This window comes from Nomascus leucogenys, chromosome 8 (genome assembly GCF_006542625.1).
Source record: "Nomascus leucogenys isolate Asia chromosome 8, Asia_NLE_v1, whole genome shotgun sequence".
In the NCBI taxonomy this organism is placed as follows: Eukaryota; Metazoa; Chordata; class Mammalia; order Primates; family Hylobatidae; genus Nomascus; species Nomascus leucogenys.
This window is the reverse complement of record NC_044388.1, coordinates 66098966-66115637: the sequence shown is the minus strand read 5'-3', so window position 1 is coordinate 66115637 and position 16672 is coordinate 66098966. Positions and strand designations below refer to the sequence as shown.

At 39.7% G+C, this 16672-nt stretch overlaps 1 protein-coding gene across 3 annotated transcripts in view; it reads left to right on the top strand.

The window, feature by feature from the left end:
* The window catches only part of NUP153 (nucleoporin 153), a 95257-nt gene that overhangs the window by 48316 nt on the left and 30269 nt on the right, over positions 1 to 16672 (top strand). For all 3 annotated transcript variants that reach the window (XM_030816426.1, XM_003263547.4, NM_001308667.1), the window contains 3 exon segments: positions 12262 to 12399; positions 13648 to 13746; positions 15397 to 15484. In XM_030816426.1, coding sequence (XP_030672286.1) covers positions 12262 to 12399; positions 13648 to 13746; positions 15397 to 15484 — 325 coding nt within the window.

The window sequence follows — 16672 nt, the reverse complement described above, 5'->3', positions numbered from 1 at the left end:
ACGCAAGTAGCTGGGACTATAGGCATTTGCCACCACACCTGGCTAATTTTTGTATTTTTAGTAGAGATGGGGTTTCACCATGTTGGCCAGGCTGGGTCGAACTCCTCACGTCAAGTGATCCACCTGCCTTGGCCTCGCAAAGTGCTGGGATTACAGGTGTGAGCCACCATGCCCTGCCTCTCTTCTTCTTGCTTGCCTGTTTCTCCTTTTTTGATGTTGTATTGTGAAAGGTAACTGTAAGTTTTTAAATTTCACTGCTTATATATTTATCCAGTTTGAAGATATACCATAATCCATTCTGCCATCAGGATACATTTTGGTAGATTTCTAATACACATTAAAGTGAATATGCACTTTTCTGTCTGCATGCGTGCAGTATTTTCTCTAGAGTATTTATCTAGGAATGGAATTGTTGGATTATAGGGGATGATCCTGCTGCTGTATTAGATGTTGCCATGTTTTCTCTTCAAGATAGTTTTGCAGTTCAACATTTCCACCATATGACAATAGATAGATCTTGGGGCATCCTTTTGTGTGTTTTTTGGACATTTGAGTTTTCTCTTGATCCATTTTTTTCCTATGGGGTTATTTCCTGTGGGGATATATATATAATTTCTTATAGGTCTATTAAGAAATATGTATGTGTATATATATATATATATAATTTATTATTAGAAAGAGTTCTGTATATATTCTGACCATAAATGTTTGGGAAAGATAGGGACAGATTTAAGATTGGTTACATTAACGTTTCTGTCTATATATTGCTCTTTTTTCTAACTACTTAAAGTTGAATGCAAGTCTCATTTTAGTTGTATTATAAATGCATTTCAGCCTAGCTTAACCATATGAGTTTTGATACATAGTCCTTGCATTTGTCATTTGTTTCTAATTAAAATGTCACCAGTGACTCCCTCATTCACCCATGAGTTTTAGGAGTATATTTTTAGCTTTTTAAACATGCTTTTTCTGTTTATGTTGACAGAAACAAAATCATGTTTTGGTTGAAGTCGTTGGATGTCTAAGATTTCTTCATGCCTATTGGTGTTTTGCTCTGCAGGCTTGGAGTGGGATGCCTTGCTTTCTTTTTATCTCTGCTTTTCCTAGTTAGCAGTACTGTAGCTCACCACAATTACGACCTCCTTGGCAGTTTTCACTATCTTCCATATAAATTGACTTGTAATGAGATTTGGGATTATGTTAGTAGACTTGGCTCTATTGCTGGTCTGGAGGCTCTGTCTTTCCTTTAGTCTCTGTTTCTCACTCTACTAGAGTGTTGTGAAGGGAGGGAATGTATTACTGTATATCATTATCTGGAAAGGAAATATCTTGAATGCCATTGATCATACGAACAGTATATAAATTTTGTAGGTTTTGTAGCAAACCAATTTTCTTTTGTCATTAAAGCTCTTTATTAATTATATTTAAGAACCGAGTTGGTGGCTGGGCACGGTGGCTCACGCCTGTAATCCCAGCACTTTGGGAGGCCAAGGCGGGCAGATCACGAGGTCAAGAGATCGAGACCATCCTGGCCAACATGACGAAACCCCGTCTTTACTAAAAATACAAAAATTAGCTGGGTGTGATGGCGCATGCTTGTAGTCCCAGCTACTCGGGAGGCTGAGGCAGGAGAATCACTTGAACCCCGGAGGTGGAGGTTGCAGTGAGGCAAGATTGTACCACTGTACTCTAGCCTGGCAACAGAGTGAGACTGTGTCTCAAAAACAAAACAAAACAAAAACAAAAGAAATGGGCTGTCTTACCTTGTGTAAATAAGGAATTTATTAGGTTGGTACAAAAGTAATTGGGGTTTTGGACCATGAATTTTAAATCATTATAACTAGGCTCAAACACATCTTTATTGAACAAAACAGGAGCCATTACAATCAACACATTTTTGCCAACGAGAAATAAATTTGCTTATTCCTATAGCACAAAAATCTGTGCTTTGGGATTCAACAAGCTCTTGGAAAGCATTTTCTGCATCCCGCTGTTGTGGAAGTGTTCTCCCTGCAAAAAGTTTTCGAGATGCTTGAAGAAGTGATAGTCAGTTGACGAGAGGTCAGGTGAATATGGCGGATGAGGCAAAACTTTGTAGCCCAATTCCTTCAACTTTTGAAGCGTTGGTTGTGCAGTGTGCCATCAGGTGTTGTTGTGGAGAAGAAGTAGGCCCTTTCTGTTGACCAGTGCCAGCTGCAGACATTGCAGTTTTTGGTGCATCTCATTGATTTGCTGAGAAGACTTCTCAGATGTAGTGGTTTTGCTGGGATTCTTAAAGCTGTAGTGGATTAGACCGGCAGCAGACCACCAGACAGTGACCATGGCCTTTTTTTGGTGCAAGTTTGGCTTTGGAAAGTGCTTTGAAGCTTCTTCTTGGTTCACCCACTGAGCTGGTCATCACCAGTTATCGTATAAAATCCACTTTTTGTCTCATGTCTCAATCTGAGAAATGGTTTATTGTTGTTGCATAGAATAGGAGAAGATGACACTTCAAAACAATTTTTTTTATTTTCACTCAGCTCACGAGACACCCACTTATTGAGCTTTTTCACTTTTCCAATTTTCTTCAAATGGCGAATGACCATAGAATGGCTAATGTTGAGTTCTTTGGCAACTTCTTGTGTAGTTTAAGAGGATCAGCTTTGATGATTGCTCTCCAATTGGTCCTTGTCAACTTCCAGTGACTGGTCATTGTCAACTTCCAGTGGCTGGCCAGTACGCTTCTCATCTTCAAGGCTCTCGTCTACTTTGCGAACTTTGTTTTTTGTTGTTATTGTGTGCTTCTTTGGGTGTTTTGTTTTGTTTTGTTTCTGTTTTGAGACAGTCTTGCTCTGTGGCCCAGGCTGGAGTGCAGTAGCATGATCTCAGCTCACTGCAGCCTCTGCTTCCTGGGTTCAAGCTATTTTCCTGCCTCAGCCTCCCAAGTAACTGTGATTACAGGCGTGTGCCACAGGCCCAGCTAATTTTTTGTATTTTTAGCGGAGACAGGGTTTCACCATGTTGACCAGGCTGGTCTTAAACTCTTGACAAGTGATCTGCCTGCCTCAGCCTCCCAAAGTGCTGGGATTATAGGCGTGAGCCATCATGCCCAGCCTCCTTTGCAAAACTTCTTGAACCACCACTGCACTGTAAGTTCATTAGCAGCTCTGGGCCAAATGCGTTGTTGATGTTGGCGAGTTGTCTTTGCTGCTTTACAACCCATTTTGAACTCGAATAAGAAAATCACTCGAACTTGCCTTTTGTCTAACATCATTTCCACAGTCTAAAATAATATAAAATAAACAGCAAGTAGTAAGTCATCAGTTAAAAAAACATAAAGTGAGAAATTTGCATTAAAATGATGTATAATGTAACCACATTTAAGAATGTATTCCAATTATCAAGTGGCAAATTGTTATAATGCAAAACTGCAATTACGTTTGCACCAACCTAATATCTGATTCATATAGCATGAGCTTATTTTTTTGACAAGTTTTTACATTTCCTAGTAAAATCTGTAGCATGTTTTGTGAAGTTTATCTCTCTCTGTATGAGGAAAATACAGCTTGGCTTTGTTTGCCAGATGATGCATTGTATAGATATTGCTCATTTCCCTTACTGCCTGATGAGCACAGAAGCCAATACCATGGCACCAGGTTTTGTTTTGTTTTTTTTTTGAGACAGGGTCTCACTCTATTTGTTGCCAAGGCCGGAGTGCATGATCTTGGCTCACGGCAACCTCCACCTCCTGAGTTCAAGTGATTCTCATGTCCCAGCCTCCCAAGTAGCTGGGATTATAGGCATGCACCACCAAGGCTGGCTTTTCTTTAATTTTTATTTTTTTTTAGTAGAGACGGGGTTTTGCCATGTTGTCCAGGTTGGTCTCAAACTCCTGGCCTTAAGTGATCCCCACCCGCCTTGCTTCCCAAAGTGCTGGGATTACAGGTGTGAGTCACTGTGCCTAGCCGGAATACAATTTTTAGTATACCGGACAAATAAGAGCAAAATATTATTAATATTAGTAAACTGTTCAATACAGCAAAGTCACACCAAACATGTATCTGCAAAACAGCCAAAACTAAGCTATAGATAATCAACCTGAACTTCAGCCTAAAATCTCAGAACTTTTATCTTTAAAAACTGAAGCCGAAGATGAAGCCATGCTCCAAAGAATTAAAGAACTCAGTGGCTAACAGGTATTCTTGAACTTATAAGATGGCAGATAAGAAACAGCTTGCTAAAGCCTTCTCCACTTGTAAGATAACAAAATTGACTGAAATTGGCTGGAACTAATATGACCAACTAGAGTCTGTGCAGACTGAGCTTGCTGACATCACAGCCCAAATTTCCACATTTCGTTCTAACTGCCCCAGAATTTGCACATGTGGCCCATAAAGAGGCATGAAGAGACAACTGTGCACTCCCAAGGACTTTTCAGACCTCCTCTTTCCTTCCCCGGAATCTACCCCCTAAACCTTTCCTAATAAACATACTACCTTAAGGCCAATTTGCAGGGAGACAGATTTGAGCTGGACTCCTGTCTTCCTTGTTGGTTGTCTAAGTAAAGCTTTCCTTTCTTCAAAAACCTGGTGCCAGCTAAGTTGGGAGGATCGCTTGAGCCCAGGAGTTTGAGATTAGCCTGAGCAACATGGCAAAACCCCATGTGTACAAAAAAAAAATAACAAAAATTAACCAGGCATGGTGGTTAGCGCCTGTGGTCCCAGCTACCAGGGAGGCTGAAGTGGGAGGATCACCCCAGCTGGGGAGACTCTGTCTTTAAAAAAAAAAACAAAAACTCCTCTTCACTCATGTCTGTATCACCTCCTCCCCTCTTTGGGCCCCTTCTCTTCATTCTGGCCAACTGCCAATTTTGCGTCACAGGATTCTTCACCCAGTCCTTCCCATCACTGGCACTGTTCCACCCTGAAGTTACAATGTCCACATTTCTGAGGAAAGAGGTACTAATATGATGTTGGCCCCAAACTTTCTGCCCACCTTGTGGTTTGTTTGTTTATTTATTTATTTGACAGGGTCTTGCTCTGTCTCCCGGGGTGGAGTGCAGTGGCGCAATCTCGGCTCACTGCAACCTCCACCTCCTGAGTTCAAGCAATTCTCCTGCCTCAGCCTCCTGAGTAGCTGGGATTACAAGCATATGCCACCATGCCCAGCTAAATTTTGTATTGTTAGTATAGATGGGGTTTCACCATGTTGGCCAGGCTGGTCTCAAACTCCTGACCTCAAGAGATCCACCCACCTTGGCCTCCCAAAGGGCTGGGATTGCGGGGGTGAATCACTGCACCCAGCCCCACTTTGTGTTTTATATCTATATAGAATAGGTTTGGATACACAATTCTATAGTTATTTTGAATGCAGTGCTGCTTGTTTGTATCAGATGTCAGATATGTTCAGACCACGAATCGTTTCTTTGTTTAGTTATAATTAGTGGGAATTTTTGGTAAAAAATTAAAAGATTGGCTGGTCACGGTGGCTCACACCTGTAATCCCAGCACTTTGGGAAGGCTGAGGCCGGCAGATCACCTGAGGTCAGGAGTTCGAGACCAGCCTGGCCAACATGGTGAAACCCCGTCTCTACTAAAAATACAAAAATTAGCCAGGTGTGATGGCGGGCACATGTAATCCCAGCTACTTGGGAAGCTGAGGCAGAAGAATCTCTTGAACCTGGGAAGGGGAGGTTGCAGTGAGCTGAGATTGCACCACTGTACTCCTGCCTGGGTGACAGATTGAGACTTTGTCTTAAAAAAAAAAAAAAAGTAATAATAAGATTAAAGTTATTTTTGTGGGGGCGGCATTTTCATGGGCCTTTGGAAGAGTCAAATGGAAGAGATTTAGTTTTAATGAAATATAAACACATTATGCTAACTGATTTCAGATAGTGTTGCTATTTAGCAGGAGTGGATGTATTCTGATCCATTAAATTCAGGTTAATAGAACTCTGTGTGTAAAATTACCCATTTGGAATGATCTTTTACCTTTCGCCTTATCCTAGATTCTAAAATGTGCAAGGATTGTAGTCATTAAATATATTGGCCTTTTGCTTTTACTGTCCTACCAATCCATGAGTTTTTTTATGTGTGTTACTAAAAAGCTCATTGATACAAAACATGTAGCAGTATATAAGAAGACTTGAGTTTGGAGAGACTTAATTGCTTGCTCTTGTCTTGTACAATCCTGCCACTTATTAGCTGGATGACCTTGGTCAAATTAACCTCTTGTGTACCTCCTCAGTTTTTTTATCTGTAAAATGGAAATAAGAATAAATATTGTCTTCATGTCTGTAAGATTTCTGCCACTTAATAGCTGTATGGTATTATGCCATATATCTCCCTGCCTCAGTTTCTTCATATGTAACAATAGTATCTATCTCATATGAGATAACCCGTGTAAGGATATTACAAAGGTATTAGATAGTGAATTGTGAAATGTGTATTCTACTTGAGATGTCTCTAAGCATCAAGTTAGCAGAATTCTTGGCTTTTTTTTTTCCTCTTAGATTAGTGGGACCCACTTATCTACTAAGTCAAAATTTGGGGGAGTAGAAATCAAATGATAGAATTGGTTCAAGGTCAGCCGGGCGCGGTGGTTCACGCCTGTAATCCCAGCACTTTCGGAGGCTAAGGTGGGCGGATCATGAGGTCAGGAATTCGAGACCAGCCTGGCCAACATGGTGAAACCCTGTCTGTACTAAAAATACAAAAATTAGCTAGGCGTAGTGGCAGGCGCCTGTAGTCCCAGATATTTGGGAGGCTGAGGCAGGAGAATCGGTTGAAACCAGAAGGTGGAGGTTGCAGTGGGCCAAGATCGCACCACTGCACTCTGGCCCGGGCAACAAGATCGAAACTCTGTCTCAAAAAAAAAAAAAAAAAAAAAAGAATTGGTTCAAGGTCAGTAATATAAGGAACCAGTGTGGACAGGTGTGTGCCTTAAGGAGTTGGCATGAGAGAGTAGATTATCTAGTTGATGTTTTTAGGGTTCTACGCTGGAGGTTGGACAGAGAAGAGAACCTTCCCTACAAAAATTGCCAGATGCATCTTTTGTTTGCTCCTCTTCCTTCAGTTGATTATGACAAATTTCAAACATGAAATGTTGAAAGAACTGTACAGTGGACACACACAGTAGCAGTTAGATTCCAACATTTTGTGTTACATTTGCTTTATCAAAAAAAAAATTTTTACCTGTCCATCTTTTTTTTTTTTTTTGGTGCATTTTAAAGATAGTTGAAGACATTAGTACATTTTGCCCCCAAATATGTCAGCATACATAGAATGAAGTAGAGTTAAATATTTGTTGTTCTTTTTATAACATAGCAAAATTGACATATAGTGAAATGTTAAATTCTTAGGTGTGCCATTTAATAAATTTGACAAATGCTTACATCTGTGTAATGCAAGCCCCTATCAAGAGATTGAATATTTCTATCATCCTAGAAATTTGATTTGTCCTTCTCAGTCAGTTGTCACCTCCTACCCCAGAGGCAATCACTGTTCTCATTTTTTCTACCATGTATTGGTTTCACTTGTTCTGCAACTTCATATAGTTACTCACTACGTATCCTTTTGTCCCTAGCTATTGTGAGTAAAGCTACTAGGAACATTCTTGTTCAGGTCTTTTTGTAAATAAATTTATTTCTCTGGGGTAAATACCTGGAAGAAGAGGTGTTAAGTTGTATGTTTAACTTTCTAAGGAGCCGTCATACTGTTTTCCAAAGTGTGCCATTTTATATCCCTCTCAGCAGTGTATGAACATTTTATTTAGTTTGTATCCTTACCAATAGTTGATAGTCATCTTTTAAATTTTAGTCATTCTGGTTTGTGTGTGGTGGTATCTCATTGTAATTTTAATTTGCATTTCCTTGATGACTAATAATATGGTGTTGTTTTTTATGTGCTTATTGGCCATTTGTGTATCTTTTTTTGTGAGGTGTCTGTTGAGTTTTTTTTTTTTTTGAGATGGAGTCTCGCTCTGTCGCCCAGGCTGGAGTGCAGTGGCCCGATCTTGGCTCACTGCAGCCTCTGCCTCCCAGGTTCAAGCAGCTCTCCCGTCTCAGCCTCCCAAGTAGCTGGGATTACAGGCGGACACTGCCATGCCCGGCTAATTTTTTATATTTCATTAGAGACAAGGTTTCACCATGTTGCCCAGGCTGGTCTCAAACTCCTGAGCTCAGGCAGTCCACCCGCCTCGGCCTACCAAAGTGCTAGAATTACAGGCGTGAGCCACTGCGCCTGGCCATTCTGTTCAGTTATTTTGCCCTTTTAAGAATTGGATTGTCTTCTTCTTCTTCTTCTTCGTCTTCGTCTTCGTCTTCGTCTTTGTCGTCATCGTCGTCGTCGTCGTCTTCGTCTTCTTCGTCGTCGTCATCTTCTTTGTCATCGTCTTCTTCGTCGTCATCTTCTTCGTCTTCGTTGTCTTCGTCTTCTTCGTCTTCGTCTTCTTCGTCTTCGTCTTCTTCGTCGTCTTTGTCTTCTTCCTCCTCCTCCTCCTCCTTTCTTCTTCTTCTTCTTCTTTCTTCTTCTTTTTTTTTTTTACATTGAGACAATGTTGCTCTTGTGGCCCAGGCTGGAGTGCAATGGCGTGGTCTCAGCTCACCGCAACCTCTGCCTTGTGGGTTCAAGTGATTCTCCTACTTCAGTCTCCCTAGTAGCTGGGATTACAGGTGTGCACCACCACGCCCAGCTGATTTTTTTTTGTATTTTTAGTAGAGATAAGTTTCACCATGTTGGTCAGGCTGGTCTTGAACTCCTGACCTTAGGTGATCCACCTGTCTTGGCCTCCCAAAGTGCTGGGATTACAGGCCGTGAGCCACCGCGCCCAGCCAGTTGTCTTCTTACTGAGTTTTAGGGGGTCTTTATAAATTCTGGACCTAGGTACTTTGTCAGATACATTTCTTAACAAGTATTTTTTTCCCAGTCTGGCTTGCCTATTCATTTTCTTAATGATATCTTTTGATTGGCAGATGTTCTAAATTTTATGAAGCCTGGATTTTTTTTTCTAATATTTTTATTCTTCCTTGTGTCCTAAGAAAATTTTGCCTATCCCCAGGCTACAAAGGTAGTTTCCTGTGCTTGCTTCTAGAAGCGTTGTAATTTTGCTTTTATAGTTTTTCTAATTTCTTTTGATTTTTGTATTTGACCCATGATTATTTAGAAATGCATTGAATTTCCAAATATTTAGGGGGAGGGTATTGATTTCTAATTTAATTTCATTGTGATTAGAAAAAGATTGAGATTATGACTTCAGTGTTTTGAAATGTATTGAGACTTGTTTTATAGTTCAGTGTATGGTCTGCTTGATAATTCTTAAAGAAAATATATTCTGTAGTTGTTGGGTATAGTGATCTATAGAAGTAAGCTGATAGTATTAGATCTTTGTTCTTATTCATTTTTCATGGGGAGGGAGGGTATGGTTAGCCTGTTAAATTATTGAGAGATGGGGGTTAAAATTGCCAGCTTTTATTTGGTGAATTTGTCTTATCCCTTTATTTATTTATTTATTTATTTATTTATTTATTTTTGAGATGAGATGTCACTCTGTCACCCAGGCTGGAGTGCAGTGGCGTGGCCACCTGAGCCTCCCAAGTAGCTGGGACCACAGGCATGTGCCACCATACCTTGCCAATTTTTAAAATTATTTGTAGAGACAAGGTCTCACTGTATTGCCCAGGCTGATCTCGAACTCCTGCGCTCAAGTGATCATCCCATCTTGGCCTCTCAAAGTACTGAGATTACAGGCATGCGCTACCATGCCTAACCTCAATTTTTGTTTCATGTATTTTGAAGCCCTCATGAGAGCATACACTTTACATTTATTTTATGGCTCCATAGTGATTTGTCCTTTTAATATTATTAAGTGTCCTTTTTAAAGAAACTTTTGGAAATATTTTTTGTCTTGAAATCTACTTTGGTGTTAATACAGCGACTCTTCTTACTGGAATAAGCCTTCTTATGCTTAGTCATTTCAGGGCATATCTTTTTCCATTCATATACTTTGAGCCTGTCCATATTTATATTTAAAGTAGGTCTCAGGTAAACAGCATATAACTGAGTTTTACCTTTCTGTCCATTTTCTGTCTTTTAATTGGGACACCAAATCCATTTATAGTTAATATAATTTTTGATATGGTTGGAATGAGGGCTATCATTGATCCACTGTTTTCTGTTGTTGCTTTTGAAAGCTGCCATTTGGGGGTTAAGGGAATATTTATTATTTAATTATTTAATATTTATTATTAGAATTCTGTTTTTATTGGTTTTGTTTTTGTTTTTTGAGATGGGTTCTTGCTGTCACCCAGGATGGAGTGCAGTGGCACAGTCATGGCCCACTACAGCCTCGAACTCCTGGACTCAGGCCATTCTCCCACCTCAGCCTCCCAGGTACTGGGACTATAGGCATGCCACTGCACCTGGCTAGTTTTTTGTTTGTTTAGTTTTTATAGAGATGGGGTCTCGTTGTGTTGCCCAGACTGGTCTCGAACTCTAGGCCTCAAGCTGTCCTGCCTCGGCCTCCCAAAGTGCTAGGGTTACAAGTCATTTTAATTTATTTGTTAGATTTTTAACTCTCCCTCTTTTGCATTATTTAGTGGTTCCTCTTGGGATTTCTGTGTCTTCCATAACGTTTTTCAATTACTTTATGTTACTTTCATACCACATCCTATAAAAATAACAAGATTGCAGCTGTGTAGTTAGATTTACTACCTGTCTTCCCTGGCATTTATGCTGTACTTACTTGTATTACATCTGGAGAGGCTGCAAATTCAATGTGTACTTTTTGCTTTATGTAGTTAAATATATTTTAAAGAAATTAAGAGAAAAAAGTTTTTTATTTGCTCACATATTCCTGTCTTTCTGAAATCTGAATTTCCGTTTGGTAACATTTCCTTTCAGCCTGAAGAACTTGTAGAGCAGGTTTTATAGAAGTAGATTCTTAGTTTTATCTGGAAGTGTCTTTATTTTGCTTTGGGCTTTTGGATCAGTTTTATTGAGGTGTGATTTATTTACAATAAACTGCATCCATTTGAAGTATTCAAATTATTTAAGCTGGCAGTGGACTTCTCTGAACTCATTCTGTCTCCCCTGTGGTAGGCAGCAGCTGAAACTTTTTAGTTTTATTTGGCAGCTTGGAGTCTGTCTTACAGCTGTGTAGTTTACAGGTCCACCAGAGATTTGGGTGGCTTATATATATAGACTTTGAGGTTCCCTTGCTGTGGCTCTTCATTTCTGCATCTCACCTCCTTTTCTGGCTGATTGTTCAGTTAACAGGTTTGCTGTTTTCTCTCAGAACTTCAGGTATTCAGTGGCACCAACTCATGAAAAGAACAGGAAGCTCACTCAGTGCCCTTCCCATCTTCCAAGTGTCCTCCCATCCAGTTTCTTCTTGCTTTTGGTTGCTCTTGTGCCTTCAGATGATTGTTTCTTTATAATTTTTTCCAGAGTTTATAATTATCATATATCTAAACATTTATCAGGTAGAAGCTACTCTGCCTTTAGCAGAAGTGGAACTCGTTTTGTTTGTTCTTCATCTGAGGATCATTGGAGACTTAGGGTGCTCTTTGTTCAGTTGGGTTAAAAATCAAAGTGGCTCTCCAGACTCCTCAGTACTGACAGTTACTAAATGCTTGTTTCACATGCCAAGACCATATAGTGCTCCCCCTCACCCCCTTATCTGCAAGGGATATGTTCCAAGAATCCCAGGGCATACCTGAAACTGCAGATAGTACTGAACCCTGTATATACTGTGTTTTTTCTTATACATACATATCTATGATAAAGTTTTATTTATAAGTAGGCACAGTCAGAGATTAACAACAACAATAAAATGGAACAATTATAACACTATAATGTAGTAAATGAATGTAGTCTCTTTTTCTCTCAAAATATCTTATTGTATATACTATCTTTGGATCATGGTTGACCATGGGTCAGGGAAACTGGAAATTGAAACCATGGATAAGGTAGGCTACTATATATAACTTTATGTTTCATATTAGTACAACAACTGTAGTATATTGTAAGAATTACTATTTTTTTTTTCCCTCAGTTTTACCAATTAGGAAATTGGTACAGAAGGCAGTTAGGTTCCCAAAGTCAAATGGCTGGTTGGTGGCACAGCTGGGATTAAAAATCTTGTTTAGTTTTTCTGATTGAAGAACCCACAATGTTAACACTACATGGTACCATCTTCTTCCTGTATACTTTCATGCTGAAAATAAGTAGAGATAAAAGAATGATGTGAAAGATGAAATATATCATACAACATGTTGTGTTTTAGGAAATGGAAGTTCCAGTATTACCGAAAATCTCTCTACCGATCACCAGTTCTTCACTGCCTACCTTTAATTTTAGTTCCCCTGAGATCACAGCTTCCTCTCCATCACCCATCAATTCGTCTCAATCATTAACAAACAAGGTACAAAACCATTATATAAATACAGGTGACATTTGTTCTTTCTTAATTCTTTATTTAAAAAAGCATACTATAAACAGTGTTTAATTTTCATTATGGAAATTAATAACATAGTAAACAGAAATGGAAATGCTGTTTTGCTTTTTAAAAAAATGTACAAATATCTTGGATACATTATAATGGAGTGTTCCTCAACTCTTATGCAATACCATAGAGAAGGAGATTTTTATAAATTTGTTTCCAAGTAATGTTTCCAGTAAGATACTTTTTGGGTAGGAGTGCACTCAATGTTTCATGTTTTTACTTCTCAGCCAGGCTTAACATCTTTTAATGTGCTCCTGAATTTTTTTTTTGAGATGGTGTCTCGCTGTATTGCCGAGGCTAGAGAGCAGTGGTGCAGTCACAGCTCATTGCAGCTTCCATCTCCTGGGCTCAAGTGATCCTCCCGTCTCAGCCTCCTGAGTAGCTGGGACTACAGGTGTACACCACCACAACCAGCTAATTAAAAAAAATTTTTTTTTAATATTAATTTTTTCAGCTTGAGTCTCGCCCTGTCACCCAGGCTAGAGTGCAGTAGCACGATCTTGGCTCACTGTAACCTCCACCTCCCGGGTTCAAGCGATTATCCTGCCTCAGCCTCCTGAGTAGCTGGGATTACAGGTGCGCACCACCATGCCCGGCTAATTTTTGTATTTTTAGTAGAGACAGGGTTTCACTATGTTGGTTAGGCTATCTCGAACTCCTGACTTCAGGTGATCCGCCTTCCTTGGCCACCCAAAGTGCTAGGATTACAAGCGTGAGCCACCACTCCTGGCCAAAAAATATTTTTATAGGTGAGGTCTTGCTGTGCTACCCAGGCTGGTCTTGAAATCTTGGGTTCAAGCAGTTTCCTCTGTCATGGCTTCCCAAAGTGCTGGGATCACAGGTGTGAGGCACTGTGCCTGGTCTGCTCCTGAAATTTTAATGCTTGCTTTCTTGCATTCACTTCTTCTGAACATATTCTTATAGATGTTACTTTACTTTCTTTTACAAATATCCACCTCTAAGATTGTGTGAACTCCTTAGAGGAAGCCAGATTTTATAACACTTACAGTTCCATGTTTTTCAGAACTTAAAGTGAGATTTTTAAATTTAAAAGGAAAAAAATACTTAGTGTCTTTGGAATAATCAGTTTGCTTAATGTCTTTTATTGTCACTTTATTTTTCTAAAAAGCTCTTTTTGTATCATTTCTTAATAATTTGGAAAACCAGGTACAAATGACCTCTCCAAGCAGCACTGGCAGTCCCATGTTTAAATTTTCATCTCCAATCGTAAAATCTACTGAGGCAGATGTACTACCTCCATCATCTGTAAGTAACAAGCAAGGAATAGTATATTTACTGATTTCAAAGCCATGTTATATTTTTATCAAATCTAAGATGCCATTGGTGGTGAGAAACACTGTGATTTTTCTTCCAACTTAAAAAATACTCTGTGTAAAAAACTTTTGAACAATCATGTATTCTTCACTACATAATGTACATATATATGCATATTCATTTTCTTCTGTACCATTTGAAAGTTAAAATGCAAACATCTGGATTTCCTTAATTCTTCTCCACGTGTCCCTTAAGAAAAAGGACATTCCTTTGCATCCCCACAATACAGCTATCATACCCAAGAAATTTGACATGATATAATAACGACATGGTCCATATTCAGATTTCCCCATTATCCCCAGACTGTCCTTTAATTGCTGTTTTATTTCTGTTGGTCCTAGAGCCAATTAAAGACTAGGACCTAATCAACTACATGATATTGCATTTAGTTAAAATGTGTCTTGATTTGCCTTTAATCTAGAAAAGTTCTGGGCATTTTTTTCTTTCATGATTGAAAAGTGAATGTTTGGGGTAAGAATAACACGTAGTTTAATATTCAAATTGCCCCAGACTTGGCATGTTTATATTATTTTAATATGTAATTTTCTAGTTTTGACTGTGTCCTTGTCTTCTGACACAAGTAGATGTTACAGATCAAATGTAATTTCCTTGCCACATGCTGAAATCCATCAGTTGTCCCAGAAGTGTCATACTTTTTATTAGAAAATGGCATTTGAGTCCGGGCATGGTGGCTCATGCCTTGCCCATGCCTGTAATCCCAGCACTTTGGGAGGCTGAGGCAGGTGGATCACTTGAGGTCAAGAGTTCGAGACCAACCTGACCAACATAGTGGAACCTTGTCTCTACTAAAAAAAGAAAATACAGAATTAGCCGGGCATGGTGGTGCACGCCTATAATCCCAACTACTCAGGAGGCTGAGACAGGAGAATTGTTTGAACCTGGGAGGTAGAGGTTGCAGTGAGCCGAGATTGTGCCATTGCATTCCAGCCCGGGCAACGAGAGTGAAACTCCACCTCAAAACAAAAAAAAAAAGAAAGAAAATGGCATTCAGAAATTGGAACTGGGCATTAGGAACACACCATCATTATTTTATATACTGTTTTGAAAGAAAAAGTGCCTGAGAAATTTAAAATGCTGCCTGTTAAACTGTGACATTGCCATTCAATATAAGAATCTCACTTTTAGAGATAGTGAAATATTATAAACTATATCTTAAAATAGGTGAAAGTATGTTTTTGACTTGGGATAAAAATAACCTCTATATTTGGGCTGGGCGCAGTGGCTCACGCCTGTAATCCCAGCACTTTGGGAGGCCGAGGCGGGTGGATCACAAGGTCAGTAGATCGAGACCATCCTGGCTAACACGGTGAAACCCCATCTCTACTAAAAATGCAAAAAATTAGCCAGGTGTGGTGGCGAGCTCCTGTAGTCCCAGCTGCTCAGGAGGCCGAGGCAGGAGAATGGTGTGAACCTGGGAGGCGGAGGTTGCAGTGAGCCAGGATTGCGCCACTGCACTCCAGCCTGGGCAACAGAGTAAGCCTCCATCTCGGGGAAAAAAAAAAAGCTCTATATTTGATACTTATTGAAAACTAAGTATAAGGATATTCTTTCTCTTTACAGATTGGATTTACATTTAGTGTGCCTGTTGCAAAAACAGCAGAACTTTCTGGTTCTAGTAGTACTTTAGAACCAATTATAAGTGGTTCAGGTAAGTAAAAATTTCTCACATTTTAACATAAAAACAATTGCATACAGTAGATTAGTATTTCAGGTTCTTTCACCTTTGGTAATTCTTATAAATGCCTTCATTTGGATGAAATTAGCTCTGAAAAGCAAGCAGGCACTATTATTTAACCTTTTGACAGTGCTTTTTATTAATTATCTTTAGAGATACTTAGCTCCTTAAATGGAAGTGTCAGTTTGGTTTTGAGAGAGATAGGCATGGTAGCAAATTTATCCACTATCTTTGTTTAGTCAAAACAAGGTGACAAGTTAGTTATAAAGCAAGTTTCATTATAAGAAATTTATAGGTTGTCTACATTATAGTTGTAGTAGATTTTATTTCTAGTTTTTACCGTTCAGTTCACAAGCATTTTTATGTACAAAGGTTATGCAGGCCCATGTAGATTGTGATACATAATTTCTGAACCGAAGAAATCAGCATCATTGAAGGAAGGAGGCCGTGGGTCATGCCTGTAAACCCAGCAGTTTGGGAGGCTGTAGTGGGAGAATTGCTTGAGGTCAGAAGCTCAAGACGATCCTGGCCAGCACAGCGAGACTCATCCCTACTGAAAAAAAAAAGGAAAAGAAAAAGAAATAACCAGGTGGTGGTGTGAGCCTGTAGTCCCAGCTACCTGGGAAGCTGAGGTGAGAGAATTGCTTGAGCCCAGGAAGTCAAAGCTGCAGTGAGCTATGATTGCTCTGCCACACTACAGCTGGCTGACAGAGCAAGACTGTATCTCAAAAAAAAAAAAGAAGAAAGAAATGAATAATCAGAGAATTAAAACATAGAATTCTTTTTTTTTTTTTTTTTTGAGACAGTCTCGGCTGGAGTGCAACGGCACGGTCTTGGCTTACTGCAACCTCTGCCTCCCGAGTTCAAACAATTTCTCCTGCCAGTAGCTTGGATTACAGGTGCCTGCCACCCTGCCGGCTACTTTTTTTTTTTTCTTTTAATTGTGAGACGGAGCCTCTTTGTGTCCCCCAGGTTGGAGTACGGTGGCATAATCTTGGCTCACTGCAACCTCCGCCTCCCAGGTTCATGCCATTCTCCTCCTCAACCTCCCGAGTAGCTGGGACCACAGGTGCCTGCCACCACACCTGGCTAATTTTTTTGTATTTTTAATAGAGATGAGGTTTCACCATGTTAGCCAGGATGGTCTCGATCTCCTGACCT